At 41.0% G+C, this 21,343-nt stretch overlaps 1 protein-coding gene across 2 annotated transcripts in view; it reads right to left on the bottom strand.

Moving 5' to 3' along the window:
* Nucleotides 1-21,343, bottom strand: part of LOC147684072 (dehydrogenase/reductase SDR family member 4-like) — a 106,170-nt gene that overhangs the window by 14,597 nt on the left and 70,230 nt on the right. For both annotated transcript variants that reach the window (XM_086944425.1, XM_086944427.1), the window contains one exon: nucleotides 10,762-10,896. In XM_086944425.1, the coding sequence (XP_086800551.1) occupies nucleotides 10,762-10,896 (135 nt within the window). The remainder of the gene's footprint in view (nucleotides 1-10,761; nucleotides 10,897-21,343) is intronic.

A 21,343-nucleotide genomic window follows, 5' to 3' on the forward strand; every position in this document is an offset into this window, starting at 1 on the left:
GAGTGAGTAGAGGATTGTATAAGGGGGGTCAGCTGCAAGGCTGTTAGGTCCGCTAGGAGATTGCTGATGGTCGGATCTGAGATGGCTTCAAAATGGAGGTTTAAGTCCCCTAAGATCGTGAAGTTAGCGGACAGTGATTGGCCTGTTCAAAATATTTTCCATCATACACAATAAATGTTCCATCATGCACAATAAATGTTGTTGCCCACACAATAAAGTCTTACATTGTCCTGCCAAAATATTGCTTCCAGAATATCAACTACCACATTTCAGTGAAGATTAGTATATATATTTACTATTCATAGCTCCACATCTTCATACATTGATAACATACAATTATACATAGGCATGTGAATGTGGATTAAGGTAGATATGTAGTTAATAATAGCTAACCTATTCTTAACTACATTCACAATATTATGGTAGTCGATATTCTGGATACAATATTATTGTCTCTCAGTTTTGTGAAAAAAATTCACAATAAATCCATACTCCCTGCATACTTTCTTAATCCAACTGACTACATTCTATTCACATACAATACATTATTTCCATATGTACTACATTCTCTCCACATACATTACATTCTCCACCATATGTATAGACCAATACATTTCTTCTGTTCACCCCACAAACAAAATCCACTCACTCTCTGGATTTCATCTTTCTAAAACACTGCACACATGTACACCACACACATTAATCCACCCCAACATACAACATTCTACCCTATGTACTTTTTTATAATCCACCACACTCCACATCAATCCAAATAATGTACTGCATCTACATATCACATAAGCTACATGAGTTCACACCTTGCTCTACTTTGCTTCACCTAGGACCCAACTTCCAATAATCCCAAACTATCTAATCTTGTACCCCATTCACTAACTGCATCACCCCATCACTATATTTTGTTACAACACACACACAATCAATCAATACAAAACATGTTACCCATAAACTCCACTAATTACCTACACCCCATGCATCTTACTCATCATACTCACCCTTTTCAGCAACTCACCTCTTGATTTACAATGATCAACAATCCCACACATTTCAGCAACAATTGAAAGAGGAAAGATTTTAGTCAAGGCCATGTTCTAGAAATCTCTACATTGTAATGACCAAAGTAAGATGCATGACAGAAACTTTAATAATGATGTGTTAAGGGTATTACATACCAGGCCCCTTCTAGTACAACTATGAGTTTCACTCACCTACGAGACAAGTAAAAGCAAGACTAGAAGTTATAGATATCTTATAAAGCAACTTTTCTAAGTCTTAAACAACAAGGAAACCAAAGACCACATTATAAATATATTCTTTTGATATAACTAATGTATCATTGTTGGGACAGGAGCATCCCCTGCATTGTGTACAGATGTGTTACCATGCCCTAAGCACAGCCTGACTTTTATTTTGTCCCTGGTGCCATGATAACCTATGTGAGTGGCCATAGGCCTAGAAGTGTCCCTGACAATGTGAAGCCCTGAACCTGTTCTATGGCTCCAAGTGGTGTATCAAGGGTGCCCTCATTGAGGGCAGTAGACAGTTGTCCCTTTCCTGGGTATATCACATAAAGTGACGGTGACAGCATAATGTGTATTTTAGAAGAGCTCAGTAGTGTGACCACACCTCTTTGTGCTACAACAGCAAGGCCTATTGGGCTACTTGTGTAAGATTTCTCTGTTTTGTGTATGCATAAAGGGGGGATTAGGAGCTAGTTGGGCACCTGGGAGGGAGAAGTGGAGGGATTAACAGAGGGAGTATCAAAGGGAGTGGAAGGGCTGTAGCACCTTGAAGAAAAACCATATGACCAAATCCGCTCTAGTTTGTTCCCCAATTAATTTACAACAGGGAGAGGAGTGCTCTGCAGTGTACTCAAAGAGCCTCTGTGCAACCAGGCCTGGTGTGTGCCTGAAAGACAGTTTCCCAGATGTGAAGGGACATCACCAATAGTCTATACTTTTATCAACGACTAACGTTATAATGACACCTTGTCCCAAAGAAGTAATTTTAATAATAATTACTAAGGAATGCAAATCCATAGCAGAGATTCAAGGGCCGGTGGTTCGTTTAATCAGCACGAATATTGGCCAACGCTTTTACACGTGATGCTACCCTATCGGTTGGATAGGTGAAAACGATGTGAATCATAACCAATATAAGACGCTTTTAGTCTTCGACCGTTGCCTCCCCCAACCTCAGATATTGTCCGAGGCAACGACGGAGAGGTAAGTGAAAGCAACATCTGCAGTTATTACTATCGTGTTATTTAACACTCTTTGAACTCGAGATGGAGAGGTCCTTAAGTGAGGGAGCTTGGTTCCCTTTTTACTACTACCTAGTCAGAGAGCCAGTGGGTGAGCTTAGTTGTAGACTGTCTGAGAGAATGAGCTTTAGAGCTAAGACAGTTATAAGGGACTCACTATAGATAGAAAGAATTAGTTCTTTTTCTTTCCTCTTAATGTGAGTGTTCTCCCCTTTTTTTCTTACCTCTTTAGACCGTGGCCTCCCTTACCCTGAGCTTGGTCCAGGCGAGGGGGGGTAATATCCCCTGTCAGTATGGGTGAGTAAGGAACTTAGGCGGTCCTTTTCCGAATTACTGATCTATATTGTTTAATATCCAATGTACTTATACCACTTTGCATCCCCTTTTTTTAGGTGATTGATACACCAGCTGACATGGAGGAATAGAAACACATATCCTTTATGTTGTCACTTTATTTGTTTCCTGTAGGATTTTGATTGTGGTTCGCACTAGCAGTAGCAAAAGATTTTCTAAGAAAAGAGGCCCTGAAGAAAGCCGAGGGAGTTATCCCCCTGATTGGCAGAAACATGTCGGCCTCTAAGCAGCTCTTTGTATACACTGCGTTTTTGCGCTGTTCTGCTTTTTAAACAGAAAGAGGCTTACAGCTATTAAAGTTACCTTACTGTTAGTCCTCTATTCTATTTTAAACTTCACTTTCTGTACACATTCACTCTTTACACTGCACTTGGTCCCATTTATTGATCCCACGCATGGTCTACAAGTGATTGTGGGCTTAACCCCAGTCCAATCAGGTGGATCTGGAAGCAGTCTCAATGATCTAGAGACACTCCAGTCCAAACTTTTGGATGACCAGATGAGAAAATAAGATCACTAACAAGATTTCTTGGGTCTCACCTACTTTTGCTGGTGGTTGGATGCGTTGGATTATTAATTCTATAGAAGACCTATTGGTTATTCTACTCAGTACTTTGGTGACTTTTGAATTCTATAGGTTTTTGAGTACATGATTGTCTCTTTGTTGCTTAGACCACCAGGTTTCTGTGTAGTTTCATTATGTGATTTAGGGGATGATAGCCTGGGCAGGTCTTAAAACTCCCTTAGACCCTCCACCCCCCGTTTATGTAAATGTAACTGCAATATTTTGCCTAGACTCCCTCTGCATTTTTTGCAAAGTGCTAATCTGGAGCCTTCTATATTATTCTTTCTGTTTGCTATTATAACCATCACATGCTCTTAATCCTTCAACGTAATGAATTATGTAAGAAGGTATCAAATGCCTCCCAATAAAACATGATCAAACATTGATTCCATGTGACAAGAGCCCAAATACACCCTGAAGCAAAACACTAATAAGGTAAAAATATGCACAAAGTAATTCCCAACATATCCCATTACACTGAAAGCTACATGCAAACAAATAATCAATCACAAAATCTGACTTCAAGCAGTTCCTTCAATGGCCCCCTTATTTGTACCTAATGTACTTCTTTAAATTCTTGGCCTTTTGGATACAAACAATTGCTACCAGTGGCTTCTGAAACCTGGCATATCATTTCTACAGATTTTCCTCCATTGCCCAAATTGGCAACTGCAGAAGAAATGACCCAAAGTTTTTTTGGCATTTTTGTCTTCATGGATTACCTTATACTTTCATTTCTGATAAAGATACTCGATATATTTCACGGTTTTGGAAAGGCTTGTGTAAGTCAATGGGAATTTGACAAGCTCTTTCTTAAAGGCAATCGTCTTCACTCAAATGCAAAAAATAGACTTGGCCAAACTTTGTGGTGTTACTTTACTGCCCTTCAATGTTATAGGGTTTCCTATTTACCAACTGTTAGAAATTGGGTTACTGCTTGAGGGAGGTAAACCCCTACTAAAGCATGAATTACAACCTGTTTCATGGTGCAGTCACAAGCAAACCCCAGGATATAGAGAAATTTGTGATGAAAACAATAAAAACCCAATCTATAGAACCAGAGCTATACAATTTAAAATATTTAAGTGAAAATTGTGCCAAAAAGGACAATTCACCAACTGTGGATTTCTGGTCACACCAGACCAGAACAAAGTCACAAGTTCAGGTTGACCGTGATGGAGAGCTTGGAGGATGCAAATGGGGCAGCCTGGGAGATGTGTTGGTTCTGAGGAGCTGCAATGGGAGGTCCTGCATTATCGCTGAGGATCCCATCAACGAGGGCTTGCAGTGCAAAGATCGGTGTTGAGGATGCATCACACAGGCGAGGCAATGCATCTGTTCTAAGGACATCTGAGGCTGCAATGCAAAAACCTGCATCATTGTCAAGGCTGCCTCAGAAGAGAGATTTAAAGTGCGAAGGCCTGTATGTGGAAAGCTTTGCACAGGGTGCGAAGTCGATGCAGAGTCCTTGCATTGGGAGAACCCTTGCAGCAGAGTTGATGCATCAGTTCTGCTGGGGGTTGCACTGCAGACCAGAGAAGATGCATTGGTTATGCCGGATCCACATATGGGCCTGCGGAGCACATTTAGGCCTATTTCCAAGGGTCCAAGACATGGGGTAGTACCACTTGGCAGGGTAGGGCTAACAGATGGCAGATTCCAGGTCCTGGGTTCAAGATTTTTGGAGCCTTCTGTCCCAGAGGTTCTAGTCAGGAGTCCAGTCAACAAGCCCTTGGAGTCACTTGGGGTCCTATGTTCAACAGATGCAGGTCCAGTCCTTCTCATCCAGGCAAGAGGGCAGCAGACACCAGGTCAGCTTAGTAGGGTTGCAGTTCCTTCTGAGTAGTAGTTCAGCAGAGTGGCAGTCCCTTCAGGAGCACAGCAATCCTTCCTACTGGCAGAGTATCCACAGGCCCACTGGGCAGGAAGCCCAGTATACAGGCTTCCTGCCTTCCCTGCCCAGGCTCTATACTGACTACAAGGGGTATTCAGCCCTTGCTGTGGAAACAGAAAACTGGCCTTTTAAGTGTATATAGGGCCGGGCCCAGTTCCCCCTCACATCCTGCCAGTGATGGCCCATCCAAGCACACCTAGGGTTTCTATTGTGTGTGGCTGTCTAGGAGGAATACACAAAGCCCAACTGTGAGCTACACAAAGTCATGTGACCCAGAGGCAGGCCACAGGCACTAAATCGATTGTGCTTTTATGAGTTCAAATAGTTTTTTGGATCGGTTACTGGCTTGATCAAGTGTTGTGTAGGTCCTATAAAACCTATATAGGATCTGCACATTTAGACAACATACACTGCAGGATTGGTGTCAGACTGATTTTAGACACCCCTACCAGGTGTGTTAGCCTGTATAACAGCTAGCTCACAGTGCCACTAGAAACCCCTCTTACCAAGGAGAGAATAGCTCTCGAACACGACAACCGTGATCTCTCAGGACCGGGGAAACAGTGCAGTACTTTTCGCTCAGTCACTTGTGCTTACTCAGTTTCAGAGAGATACATAGAATAAACGATATGTAAGTTTTTCAATAAACATTTATTGAACAGTCATCATTCTAGTGTAAAATAGATGTGCTGAAACAACCACTGGCGTGGCTGAAACTAAGGCCAATGAGGGAGTAATGTCTTTATAGTCCTGTTTCGATAACGGTAGGAACTTATTCAGGAGTCCTAGGGCAGAAAGAGGTTGCTGGGCTCAGATTGTGACAATCAAAGTCTTTAGCAATGTGACCCTCAGAGTGAAGAGGCTGAGCAGTCAAAGGCTTTGTCAGGGAGGTATTTAAGGTTAATGTCTCAGAATTCAACGGACATCAGATACCAAATATTAGAATTAATTAAATCAAATACTTTTATTTATAAAGATAAATTAAGTTGTTGCTACTCTACACAAGGTAATTGATGCACATAATCAACAGAAGACATTCATCAATGGTGTTAAGGGGAGACGATACCCCAGCAATCTGGGAGGACAGTCTTTAGTGGTAGAGTGTGTTGGCCTTTTTTTGGGGGCAAAACCTAAGAGAGTTTCTTGAAGGGAAACACAATTTGTAGCAGCTGCAGCAGTCCCCTACGCTATTGTTACAGCCCCCCCCCTTTCTGGGTGCAATGACTCTGTACCTTTTCTTTCCTGGATTTGTGTTCTATCAGTCTATGCAGACTGTCCAAGTGTCCAATGGAAGGTGCAAGCTGTTCTCAATGGTTTGTGCAGCCTGGCCCTCAAAGCATAGGAGGCGGTGTACTGGTCACAGTTGGACTCACTAGTGCATGAGCCATTGCTCCAGCATCAACTAGAAAGAAGGCAGCATTTGCACCCGATGAGAAAGAGGCAGTTTAGCTGCAAAGGTTGTGGCTTATCAGGTATTGTAGCTGGAATCTTCCTCAGGCTCAAACACAAAACCTACCACAAAACAAACTAGATACTCACACTTCCTTGTCATGATTGGTCTCAGGTGGAAGGATCTTGGCAGGTGTGTCTCTGCTCTGGTACTATTGATTCATTCCGTGGGAGACGGTGGATGACAGTAACATTTTCATTAATTGGTAAGTGATTCTTGACACTTTGATAGTTCATGAGCACAGCTGGCAGCAAGTTACTCAGTAAGTTTGACCTATTGATGCATGCAGTTCAATTCCACTCCCAGGTCAATTCAGGATCCCTGTTTCTCGACCTCAAAGAAAGGTCACGTACTTCCTGGAGGAGGCAGTGGACCTCTCCGGCACAACCCACCTCACCACCTTCATGGCCCCTCTCCTTAGCAGAACCTTCCTCATGCAAGAGCACCTCCAATGCCCATCCAGGAAGGTTGGTCAACTCTTTTCATTGAACCACGGTCTCCTGACAGGCTTGGGTTTAAGTTCCCCTGGTATTGGTCCCAAACATTGCAAGGGGAGTTGGCACTTATCCATCCCTGGAGCTCCATGGTGGGTGTATTCAGGAAAATAAATCTTGGCACACTGGCTAGATTATTCCGTCCTATATTTAGGTTGCAAAAAAGCAATTGTATATGCAACTATCACTTCTGAGTTGCCCAGCACACTTTTTGAAAGGTCAAACAATTAACAGATTCACAGTACAGTTGTCGCACGATTGTCCACAGCAGAAGTAGCGCTATTTCTGCTATGGACGATCGTGCGGTTGGATCTGCTTGCTGTCATTGCTTTAAAATATACAACAGTGTAAATTACTTGGTGTAAAAGAGGTATACATACAGAAAAAACCCAGAAAAAAACGACTGATACACGGGCCACCAGTTATCCTCAAATCTTTTACAGATTGACTGGTTACAAATACAGTCAAAATTGGTCATGTGAAAGCGTATCATATAAAAAAACATTGTGAGCCCTGAAGAAGTCCCTGTGTGGACGAAACGCTTTGGCGTTTGCAAAACGTTAAAAAAAAATGAAAAATAAAGGATGAAGTTCAATAAGAAAAACATAAAATCGGCTCGTCTTTGTGCGACAACTGTACTGTGAATCTGTTAATTGATTGACCTTTCAAAAAGTGTGCTGGTCAAATTGTTTCTGTATTTGCTTTGGGTAAGCCAGTGGGGTAACTGTTGGTGTTACCAATTTATGAGGTATAGGGGATTGTGCCTTAAGCCCTCTTTGCACCTTTGAATTAGACACCTAGGGATGTCAGGTCTAGTGAGGGAACCTATGCTTTGATCCCCAAAAAATTGCTGTTAAAATCACTTCTGAGTTTGATTATAGGCAGTCCTTCCTTTTTTCTTATTCCAGTCAGACTGATCCTGCAAAGGTCATCGTCAGGATGTGTAAGCAGGAGGGAGGGGTCAAGCGGGAGTCTCCTGTTAGCAGCAATCCAAAACAAGAGTACAAACGCAAATTAAGCAGTCCAGTTGAGTTATCTCTTAACCGGTGGGGATTTTGCTGCTCCAGAGAATAATGGGCCAACAAAGAGCAACATGGAGCCAGCAGAGGGCAACAGGAAACTCCCCAGTTTCAAAGGGATCCACTTTCTCCTCTCCTTAACAACATTCAGCATAGGGGGAAGCCGTGCAATTCACATCTGCTGTGTAGACTCTCTGTCCAACCCTCCATCCTGCCACGTGAAAGTGGGAAGCACTAGGTAGAACCCAGTGTATCTACAGCCACGTGTCATAAATGCTCCACACGCAATCTATACACACACAAGTAAGGTGCACACATGTGACATTCATGTCCCAGATGGATAAGCAAAGGATCCAGATGCAGGAGACTGGCACACCCATTTGGAAGTCACAGGTGAGGCTAGTAGTCCACTCTCCCTAGAGGCGACAGGTAAAAAGGTTCTGTCCTACAATTCTAATAAATTTGCCACAACCACTGCCATTCCTTTATAGCTAGGCTTTCCTGTTTTCAGTTTCTATTTTTGGTAAATTCTGGTGGGGTTTTTTCAGTGTTTTCAATATCTTATAAAACAGTTGTTATCAGTGATTACACATTTTCGCGCCACTAAAAACAACTGAAAAGGTGTTTTTCCGGTGTTTATGGAACGTTTTGCTTTTATTATTGCTTGCTTTCTGCACTGAAAGAACATGGTATATAGACAGTGTACTTATAGTGTACATGAGGTCCAAATAGATTTTTCCAAATTTATCTTATTGTAGTACACCATACGATACTTCTTCAATGAGTCTTTGGGTCATGTGCGCTTGCTCTTTCCTTCCCATGTAGTCTTCTGTGAAAAGGCCCTCAGCATTCATAGCTCCTTGGGCTGAGAACCAACAGCTAAGGGACACAGTTGGGATGACTCTTTCTTTGATGCCACATCAAGCACGAAATGATAAATATTTGCGTTTTAGTTCCTGTGCATAAGAAAACAGTGCACCAGAATGGACCAAAATATCAAATATGAGTTTGATATTTTCCGATTCTCTACAGTTTATAAAATAATTAAACTAGAGCTAAAACATGAAACTAAACCCAGCATCTTAAGACCAAAGGCCACAACACTGAAAAAAGTAAAAGGAAGAAGAAACAATATTTTAGTGGCATCCCTAAAGAACAAAACTCAAGCAGAAAAAATGTTAGCCAGTCTTCCTTACTGCTAACTTGTATAACAAAGTTACATTGTATTGACACCTTCAGGAAGAAAAAATGACTCTTTCACTCTCTTTTTCCTTTCTTTGAATGGCATTTAGTTTGTGGTTGTGCAGGTGTTTTTTCAGTGTTTATATGTTTTCACCGGTGAGGGCAATTTATCATTCAGTGGGGTTTTATCAGCTATTATAGGTTTAAACCTAAAACCCCACAGCCTATTTATAGCCATTCGAGGTGACAGTCATCACTCTTGGCAAAGAGGGAGCGCTTTGTATGCCCCTCTAGACTTCATAGAACTGTTCTAGACCTTAATTATTGTCATAAGGCGGACTCCAGTATACATCTATGATCGTCGTGTGTGCTGAAGCAAGAAGCAAAAACGACAGCTTGCTAGTGATGATGTCACAAGAGTAGCGATTTTTTGTTTATTTTTATGTTATGTGCTCTTCAGAAAATAATAATTTCAGTTTTCTCCAAATTCAATTTGAGCAGCTTTGAATACATACAATTCATGAAAGTTTCAGGGGCACTTTATTTGAACATAGATGGCCTAAACAGAGAATACTTGTAAAGAGATCTGTAGTTTGTCTGCATATACAGGGGCAGGTTTACAAGCCCCTTGGGTCATTTTTTCACAGCTGTTGCGTCACTTTTTGTGATGTAGCAGCAGTGTAAAAGTGCAGCCAATTTATAACGTGACGCATCTAGGTAGATGTGTCACGTTGTAAAGCCCTGCGTCACATTATACCTGCATCAGGTATAATGTATGCAGGGTGGGCATTCCAACGCAAAAAAGCCTTGTAGAAGTGACGCAGTGAAATCTATAAGATTTCACTGCACCGCTTCTAGACCGCCACTGCGTCAAATTCTTACGCCTGCTTGAAGCAGGCGTAAGGAGTGACGCAGCATAATAAGGATAGGCCTCCCCCTGCATTGCTGGAGTTGCGTCGTTCTTGCGACACGACTCCAACAATGCATGACTTTTGCGTCAACAGATGCGTCAGAATTTGTGACGCATCTGTCAATTCTTGCTCCATGGTGCGCCGTATTTTAAATTCGGCGCATCCATAGTGGCGCACAGGTTTCTAATGGTGGCGCAGGGAAAGTGATGCATCTTTACAGATGCGTCACTTTCTTGTAAATCTGCCCCAAAGTATGTATCCAATACCTCCCTCCCCAGTTATATGCATTGTTGAGAATTACAAATGCTACTTCTGTTTGATCTAACCATAGTATTACAGTGAGGTGCTCAACATCCATTCTATAAGTTTTGTAAAACACCAAGGCAGCTTTTTTTTACTAGATTATGCTGTTATATTCTGTTTGGAAGTATATATATCACGCTATATCATTTTTTTCTAGAAGTTCAATTTGCTAATTTGATAGAGAATGGATCAAGTAGTAATTCAGCTGTGTTTTGTTTACATGCCTTTTATGTGCCTACAGAAGAGAAATCTGGCATATTTTATTTTTAATTTGGGGACACTTTAAATTTTAATTTGATTATACTTACAAAAGAGCTCATCCGTGTCTTGATAATTCCAGGGGCTAATGAGTTTAGCCGAATATTCATCGGATATAATTCTGATGCCAAAATCTTGGTTAAAGCTGTGAGGGCAGTCTTACTGACACTGTATGGGCCAATATCCTGTTACAAGGAAAAAAAAGAACAGCATTATATACTGTTACACGTATATGATAAAAGCCCGATTCCCAGAAGGCTGTATGCTCTGATGTGGAGCTAGGATTTCCACACAAAAATGAAAAATCAAGCTCCACAGATTCAGGATTTCCATGGCAAAATACATTTGGCCAAGAAGAAAAGTGTGCCTAGAAAATTGACTTTTCTATATAAGATCGAAGAAATGGAAGGGAAAGCATATATATTGGGTGGGATAAAGGGGCAGTTTTGCACATAACCATAACGTTTTGCCTTGGTTATATTCAAGAAAACCTTGCAGATAGTTTCTCACAAAACATTAAGGGGTTTATTTATGAGCCCTTGCGTCACTTTTTGTGACGCCCCAGCGGCGTAAAAAATGCACCATGTTGCGTCATATTTACAAAGTGACACATCTAGATACATGCGTCACTTTGTAAACCCCTGCGCCACATTATACCTGCACCAGGTATAATGTATTAGGGGGGCGTTCTGACGCAGGTAAGCCTTGTAGAAGTGACGGAGTGAAATCTATGAGATTTCACTGCGCCACTTCTAGGACGCAAATGCGTCAATATCGTACGCTGCCTCACAGCAGGTCGTAAGACTGAGGCAGGCACATTGAAATGGGAATTGCCCATGTTACATGACCCATTGCTGAAGTTTCGTGACTTTTGTGACACACTCCAGCAATGCGTCATTTTTGCGCCTATAGATACGTCAGAAATACTGACGTATCTGTAACTCCTTGCAACATGATGCGTCATATTTTAAATATGACGCATCCAGCATGTCGCAAGGAGGGGGCAATGAAAAGTGCAGCAATGCTTAACTTTTCATAAATGAGGCCCTAAAACTTTATCTTGACACCTCTAAGACTACGACCAAGATTGCATTTAGTGCGAGAAACACATTGATCATTTTATGCAATATCAGAGAACAAATAATAAATTGCTCTTCTGCAGTCATCTTGAACCTGTGCAACAGTCAGATAAGAGGTAGATCAACAGATAATACATGGAAAACACTAAAGATTGACATTTTCAAGACATAATTGTTGTGGAGGCTCCCTAAAATAGTTTGAAATCACAAGTCAGAAGATACTTTTAAATTTGACCACATGAAATTAGACCTCTTGATCCAATTTAGAGCCCCATTTAGAGGCTGGCAGAGCAGAATTTATGTCATAAACTGGCAGGCTTCAGCACTGTCAGGCGAATGTTTCCCCTTCCTCGTTTAGCCAGGTGAACCATTGGGTTTCTCCCAGTGCAGCCTCAGTATCTGCCTCTGCCATTGGAAACCCTGGACATAGTGGCCTGTCTGCCACATGGCTATCAGCTCACAAATGATGGTAGCCTCATCCTATTTAAACCCTTTTGTATCGGGGAATTTGCTTCATAAAAATACAAATAAAATAATGATTAAGCCAACCAATAATAGAGACGATCAGCATTCATTTCAGTACATAGCTAGTGTGGAGTAATTGCTAAAGGCACATAGATCCCTGTCAGGAAGGTGGTGAACTCTAAATATGAGGGAAGTCCTCTGGTATGGGGAGGGAAACATCCTTTACAACACAACCATTACATCTCACTACTCTTACAACGCAGACATTACATCGCAACATCCTTAACAACGAATGTCACTACAACGCAGGCATTACAACACATGTCACTACAACACAGGCATTACAACGCAAGCCATTACAACACATACCATTACAACTCATTGTACCCAAACACTGTCCAAAACTTACCCTACTGCTGCAACCACCTGGAGTTAGAATAGTAATTTTTACCCCGACACTATCAAAAATTACTCTACTGTTGCACCCCCTTGAGTGGGAATAGTCATTTTTACCCCTATACTATCCAATACTTACCTTAAATGCAATGTAATGGTATGCGTTGTAAAGGTATAATGCGATGTAATGGAATGCATTGTAAAGGTAGTTCTAAAAATGTGATGTAGTGTCATGCAATGTAATGGAGTGTGTTGTAAAGGGTGTTGCGATGTAAAAACTGCATTGTAAAGGCATGTGTTGTAAATGTATGCGTTGAAACGTCATACATTCGTATGGGGCTGGAGTCAGGGTCTATGCTGACCCAGCAGGCTGCCGGGCCATTTACTAGGTTCTAAATAATCAGCTAATCTATATTGGATCAGTGGACCAGACTGGTAGCAGTAGTTGTTGGAGCATAAGCCCCTCTTGGAAGCAGAGGCTGTGGCAGCTGTAGCAGCAGCATTTGGGGCGTTTGGAGCAAGCCAGCCCGCCGTGTTGTGATTGGCAGCAGTGTGTGTGTTTATCAGTGGCTTGTGGCCTTGTGGGGAAAACTCACCTAAGGTACCGTGGGACCTAAGGTACAGGGGGAGCCGCCAAACAGCAGCTAAAAAGCCATGAGCTGCAGTTGTTAATAAGCTAAGCAAAATAATAACGCACCTTGTCTTGTTACACTGGAATATCTGCTGATTTTGCCTCAGTCAAAACAGGAACCTAACAAAGATCCATCGGGGGACGGAGTGAGTAATCAAGGATTATGAGATCAGGAAAAATGCGACAATAACCACAGAGGAAACCTAAAAAGAGACTGTCAAAAGCAGATCTAAATTCTACTGCAGATATTAAGAGAAGGAAGGAAAATTCATCATCTCGAAAGAAAAAGTTGGTTTCAGTCTTAACACCAATAAGTGAATTTTTAAAATTTGGAGGAAAAAACGAGAACCATAGATTCCATTTTCTTAACCCCTTCGATGCTTGTGACGGAATCATTCCGTCATCAGTCATTGTTGGGTTGTGCTGATGACGGAATGGTTCCGTCACGACCATGCCCGCGATTGGAATGTCCAGCACAGGGCTGGAATTCCTGCCGCACACATTAGGTTAAGGATCCAATTGCCGCAATCTATGCCACAGATGGGGCTCAAGGTCTGCTGAGTCCAATAACGCCAAAAACACAGGACAAAAGTAGCTTACAGCCCACGGGATGCCCAAGCACCAACACTAAATCAATACAACCCAGTCCTGTAATGTATAGATCTGCACATATAAGGACGACAGGCCATGAAATAAATAGAAGTGAGGATGACTTAAACAAGGCAAACAAAGACACAAAAAGTGAGAGGGCCAGAATTGATGTTCCACCAAATAAAGTGTTGATAACGACTATAGGGCAGGTGTATCTTCCCAAGGCACAGCTTAAAGACCAGCTTGTTCAAAATAAAGATGGGAAACCTGGAGAATATTTAAAGGAAAGAGGAGACCTCGGGGTAGCCAAAAATAAAGAATATAACAAAGTGCAAACCGATGAATGGATTAGTTCTTTTTCCATATTAGATGAAGCGGACCTCATTCAAGCACTGGACTTAAACATACAACTAAATGAGGATGCATACATTTAAGACCGGGTAAAGAGTTCAGCTATAGGCACACCTCCGGATCAACAAATTGGGGATGAGGGAGGGCAGCCCCCACCCCAATAAAACACTTAGTATGCACGGACAAGCAGGAGAGGAAAAACATCATGCTAAACTCTAGCCCTATGGGAAGTCAACCATCCCGGTCATCCCCAATTACAATCTCTTCAGTGAGTGGAATTGATTTAATTTCAGAATTCCCGTCGCAATCCTCTCACTCAGAAAAATGGAGTGATAATTTACTGAGATCTTTACAGCAAGCCATAGATGTTTTAAACTTCCGTCATTAGGATGGCGGGTGAATCGCCCCCGCCAGGCCAGCGGTAGCCACCGCCGGCCTGGCGGGGTGATCCGCCCGCCATCCATGCCGGAATGACCCCCTGACATATTATCATGGCTGGGGGGTCCGCGTCAGACGGAGACACCGTCCGCCGCTTTTCCACCCGGTTGCCTTGCGGCGGGCGGGTCTTTCAGCACTGCCCGCCGCAATGGTAAAAATACAGGAGGCGCCCGCCACTCTGGTGGGCGCATCCTAATTTCCCCCACGGGTTCCCCGCCCTTATGGCGGGTGGTCCCTTTCCACGATGGGATAGCGGGCGGACTTAGTCCGCCCGCTATCCCATCGTGGAAAGGGTGTAGAGTGGCAAAAAGGTGTAGAGTGGCAAAAAAGGAATGTAAGGAAAAGCTCTGGGAAAAACTACTCTGGGCCAGTAAATTGCCTAACAGTTGTGAATTCTGGGGCATAATAAACAAATTAACTGAGTGAACAGGAATATCGCAAAAAGCAGGAATAAGTGAGAAAAGTTGGGAACTACATATACAAAATGCATATAATAATATAAACCACGAAGTGTTGATGAAATTGGAACCTGGGCCAGACACCCTGCAGGAGGAAAAAAAACACAAAAATTGACATTGACCCCTCTCCAGGGAAAATAGAACAACGTGAAGAAATTTTAGTCGACCACAATAAGGTTCAATTTGAAAATAGTTCACAGCATTCAATTCATAATGGCTCAAACATCTTAACTGACAACAATCGACTAAAAGAAGTAATAAAAAAACTTGAAAAACGGAGGGAGCTGCAGGGTCTAAGGGACTTCCAAACGCAATCTTCAAACATGATGCAGAATTTTGGGCAAATTTTCTTACTCCACTCTTTAATTATTTGTAGTCACAAAAGAAGATCATTAAATCCTGGAGCGGGAGCATATTTCATCCTATATATAAAAACGGAAATTGCAATGAGCCTAGTAATTACAGGCTCATCGCCTTGACGGATGTTGATGCAAAACTCTATGCCTCCTGTCTACTTCTACATCTACAGGACTGGATGGAGGAGAAAGGTATAATTCCCAAATATCAAACTGGTTTTAGGCAAGGAATGGGTACAAGCACAAACCTGGCAGCAATTGCACTCCTTACAGAAAAAGCAATTTTAAATAAATCTGGTCTATTTGTATGCTATATAGATTTAAAATCGGCTTTTGACAGAGTTTCACATGAACGACTATGGATAAAATTGAAAGGATGGGGAGTATCACAACAACTAAAATTAACTCCATAATATCCCTCCATAGAGAAACCGGGTTAAGCTGGGAGATGGCAGCATAGCATCATCTAAGATCAATATAATAAACGGCCTGAAACAGGGGTATGTCTTGGCCCCGAGCCTTTTTAACTTGTACCTTGCAGACCTAGACAACCATTTGTCAAAAGTAAATAGCCATTCCCCGAAATTGGCTGAGGACCACATACAGTACCTGCAATACGCAGATGACATAGTGGTCTTAAGCCAAACTCCTATTGGATTATAAAGAGTCATCGACCACCTGACTAATTACTTCAACCAACAGGGGCTGGAGATAAACAGGAAAAAAACAAAGGTGGTGCGTTTAGTAGGCCCAAGATCAAAGGAAAATGTAAGTGGTTTGCCAATGGTAAGGAAATAGAGGACGTAGGCAGCTATAAGTATTTGAATATCAATTTAGGGCGATGTATGTCCTTTAAGGATCAAAAAAGTGCAATAAGAGCAAAAGCACAAACTTTAATTTTTGCATACAAACAGCTACAAATAAAATTGAGTTGCCCATCTTACAGTCATCTTTAAAAAAACAATGGCAGCACAAATACTTCCAGCATTGGCTTACGGATTAGAAATATGGTATGGTCGGGAATCCGGAATTTTAAACGATTTACAGACTATAGTGTATAAAGCAGTTTTTCATCTCCCGAGAGCAGCGTCACCAGCATAGATTCCCCTGGAATTTGGACTTCAAAATCAGAAATTCCAGAGGCAATCTGTTTTTGTGAAATTATGTTGGAAACTTCCCTCTTCGGAACCTGGCACCCTGAACAATCTATGCTGGACAGTAATAAGGGCCCCGTTTGATCAAAAAACCCTGTGTTCATGGGTTGAACACCTAAAAATTGCTCTGGTAGAACTGGACATTCAAGAGGCATGGGACAGCAAGATGGAGAGGGTGGCGTTCAACAGAGTATGCAACGGCTCCGCAAAACAATTATCTTTCCTAGAAGACAAAAATACAATGGTAAAAATACAATACTCCTGGAAAGTGATAAATTCATATGAAAATTTAAAACTGCAAGCCTATATAGCAGCTCACTTCAGATTGTTTCTGAAAAAGAATTATATGCTGTATCGGTTTGGAGTATACGAAACTAAGGACTTGCAACCAAATTGGAAAGGGAAATATGATAATGCAACTTGCAGATTATGTGGATATCACAAGGAGTCCCTTTGCCACGTGATGTGTGTCTGTCCTGAAGTAAGTGAAGCGAGAAAAATGCTTTTAAAATCAATCTTACAAGAGTTCAATATACATACCTGTAGGCAGACTATTACCCGCTGGGCAGGGGGTTATCAAATATTTTAATCTGTCGAGGGGTAAAGTTTTTAACCTTGATTGCCTCACTATTAAAAAAAGCAGACATTGAATCTGGGAATATGGTTATTAACGAGTTGGAAAATCTTGTATTTATCCAGACATAATGATGTTCTTTATCGTGAACACTGGTATTTAATGAGTATAACAAAGTTTCTACTTTTTTATGTATTTTATCGTGAAATTGTTTTTTAACATACACTGTAGCAATTTTTTTTAAAGTGTTATGTTTTATGGTTGTAAAAAAACAAATAAAGAATTTCAGTTCATCTTGTTCTCTCGTGGCTAGATTGTCACAGCCTTTATGTAGTCTTTTGACTATTGGTTTTGAGATCACACCCCCTGAACGTAAGTTTACTTTTTTTGGCAGGACAAAGGGTGTGAAACCCTATGTGGAATTAAATAAGAGCTAAAAGCTAACTATATTACATGTGTCAACAACATTTCTGAATCATTCAATTACTTAATTATAGCACATCAAGCAATTCATCATGCAAATTATACATCTTGGTCATCAATGGGTGCCATATGCGAGAACCTGTCATAGGGTTATTTAACCCTTTTCCGGGGTGTAGAACAGAATTGGAAACTATTCAAATATGAAAATGTGGAACATCCTCCACCCACATTAAACACCTGTGGATCATCTGATATCTACTCCAATGAAGATATAAGGATGAAGGTTCATCGTCCTGTGGACATACCTAACATAAATGTCCAACACATATTTGTTCAGATTTGGGAAGTAATCATGTGGATATAAAAAGCCTCTTCTTCTCAGCATCTGGTGCAAAGTGAATCATCCTAATTAGCCCCATTGAAATTGGTGCAAAGGTGTATAATAAAGATAAAAAAATTATAAAGGACTATGACTTAATAATGTATGTAGCTGAATAATCTCACAGGAAAGAAGATCCAATATTCTTGGCAGTAAAACGCATATATTCACTATAACTTTAGATTCATGTGTAAAATCATGTATTTGTAGATAAGATAAAAAGACTATCTGGGAAATACAATTCCGCTTCTAAACTTTCAGAAGATTTCATCACTCCTTGATGAACAATTTTGAGAATTGGCAAACACCCGCTATCTCCCAGCTTAGTAACACAAAGATCTGCATCACTTCAGCAGATTCCAATTCTGCACAGAGGAGTGCCCCCTGCAATTTTTGGGCCAGCACAGCAATGTTTGATATCTCGACAAATACGATTTTGGATGTCTCCCTTTAACGCACTTCACTTCATACTCTTTGGAATAAGGTACAGAACAGGTGTCTTGGGGAAGTCATTGCACAAATACAAGCATTCATATTGATTTAATAATCCCACATTTCTCCAGTCAAGCAAATCCAAATGATTTCGCGTTTTCGTTGCCCTTCCCACATTCACATTATTTTCTGAGGTAAACATTGACATCACACATCCGTCTCCCTCACTGTCACTTGACAATGCAACTGAAGAACTCTTATATGAAGATTTAGATGCCGATCAACTACATTTAGTGTTTATTTGCCTCAGCTGATGTTCAGTTTGACCTTGTGGGTGTGCATAGAACGTCACTACTGGAACGTTCGGGCATCCATTTTGTTTTCTTGTGGTGGCGCACTTACTTTTCTTTCGCCTTGAAAACCTTTAGAAAAGGGTTCTCCTTCCCACAGCCATTGCATACTTGTCCAATGGCGAGACATTTACCTCTGTGTGGAAATGAAAATATACATCTAAAGCAGTTTCTTTTTCTTTGAAGATATTGCTTTGTGTCCTTCAACTTTGTGTTTCTGCTTGCTTTTAATGTTCATGACTGACTCACTCAGGGCACCTCCAGCCTCCATGTCAACAGCTTGTCCATCAACATGTTCCTCAGCTCTGGCAGACATGAGAACTTGCACCAGACTAAGGGTTTCTCTCAGCATTCATCATCTGAATGAATCTGACAGACATCCGTTAATAACTCGGAAACTTATAGCTTCTTTATCATTGAATTAATTGAACTTACATTTTTGATGAGTGTATTAAGTCTCTCAACACATTTGTCAATTGTTTCACCAGCTTTCCGACATTCCTGACTGAAAATATATCTTTTGTAATCGACATTCGCATTGAATTGAACTTGAGATGTAACACTTCTTTGATTTAACTGCATGTGACTTTGTCAGTTCTCAGCAGTTTCTTTATTACCTCTTTTACTCCTTCACAACAAGATTTTTGAGGTATTTGACAATCTTTTTGTTATGTGTTTCTTCTAGTGCATCAATGAAATCTTCAAAGATTTTGATCCAGGGAGACCATCTGCCGCCCAAATATTTTCTTTCTTTGTTATATCGAAGGTGAGAACGTGCTCTTTTCAGCAGCGATTGAAAAAAGTAAACTATTCCATTGGTCCGAAGTGACTCACCAGCCTCATAAGCACAATTCCCATGCTTCTGATTGGGTTGCGACGCTTAGTGTAGAGGTCCGATGGCTCGCATTATCAGGTTCTGGTAAACGTGATTGTATTCTCTATATATATGATTATCACCGCCTCCAATGGATTTCTGCATTTATCTGCTTCTGCTCACAGTGTTCTCTTGCAGCTGGCTGTAGCTGCTCATTGCATTTTCCATACTGGGTTGTTACTGCCTTTTAGTGTTTCCTGCACTGTCTTTAGCACTTCTCTGTACCTGATTGTCACTGCCTTTAGCTTTGACACATTGTATAATTTCTAGCTCAGTGTTGTGTAGTGGTGCAGTACCTCTTTCAGGGCCTTACTAGCAGGTTTCTGGTTACTGATGGATAAACTTCTCTGTGGGCTTTTGTTAGCTTCAAAAGCTTCACAATGGCTGGAATGGTGCTCTGACTCCTCATACTCCAAACGTCGATTTTCACTTTGACTGAGGCATGTGTGGCGCGCATGAGCAGTTTACGGGACCACAGCAAACTCTCCAGGAGAGCACTGTTGATCTTTGGGTTACGCATCCCTATGTCATCACCAGTTGTACCTTCCTCCCCAGCCTAAGAGCTAGTAAATGAATACACCACATATGTAGCTTTCTATTACACTTCTTCATTCCGATGCATGTAACTGCGAACTCAGCATTCTAAACGTGAACTCTATTCACCACATCCGAACACTTACTTCACAATTCTATGGAGTCCATCAGGAATCAAAAGATTTCATCATCGCTAACTCACAAGACACTACAGATGCTATTATTTTTTTAGCTCCTTGTCCTTCAACTGCATTTTCTGGTAGTATCTACATATTGTCTTTAATGGCATGGCACTGAAAAAATGAACAATAACTGGAATATCAAAAATGTATTAAGCTCCATCCTGTTCCTACCACTTTTCTAAATGAGGAGCATGCTGTAAATCTGAAGTGCTTTGAATCATTTAATGAAAAGTAGCTAACGTCAGTGGGACACAGATGGCCCGATTCACAGAACTATCTTAAGACAAAATCCTAAACTTACTACTTTTGGTATTCACAGAAGTTAGGTTTTTGTCTTAAGTTTGTCTTAAGACAGACTTGAGACAGACTTAAGTTAGGATTTTGTCTTAAGTCTGTCTTAAGTCTGTCTTAAGACAAACTTAAGACAAAATCCTAACTTCTGTGAATACCAAAAGTGGTAAGTTTAGGATTTTGTCTTAAGTTAGTTCTGTGAATCGGGCCCAGTTATTTTAAAAGATAATATGTAGAAAGGACCACTTGAAAATATCAGATATAGCAATGGACAGCATAACTGATAATCAATCTAGTTAGCAATGTACTCTCAATATAGTGATGCAATGTCCATAGGTTGCCTTAATCGTTTTACATAAGGTTGAATCCATAGGCTCAATTAAGTCAATAGAAAGTGAGAAAGCATTTGTGCATTATTCAGAATTGGGCATTAATAATAACATGGAGAAAAATAATCTATGCTCAAATTCACGTGTGTTCTGATATGATACTATTCACTTTAAAACAATTTTGATATTACCTGCTAAAGTGTATGTTCCTAACATAAGCTAACCAGGCCTCAAATAGGTATCAACACCATCTTTTACAAAATGAGTGTCTCATAATGTTTGTGTTCTTTTTAAAATTTCTCCTACATGTTGTCAAGCAAGTCATGTTTGTTTATTTCCCACTGA

Source organism: Lissotriton vulgaris, chromosome 11 (genome assembly GCF_964263255.1).
Source record: "Lissotriton vulgaris chromosome 11, aLisVul1.2, whole genome shotgun sequence".
NCBI lineage: Eukaryota > Metazoa > Chordata > Amphibia > Caudata > Salamandridae > Lissotriton > Lissotriton vulgaris.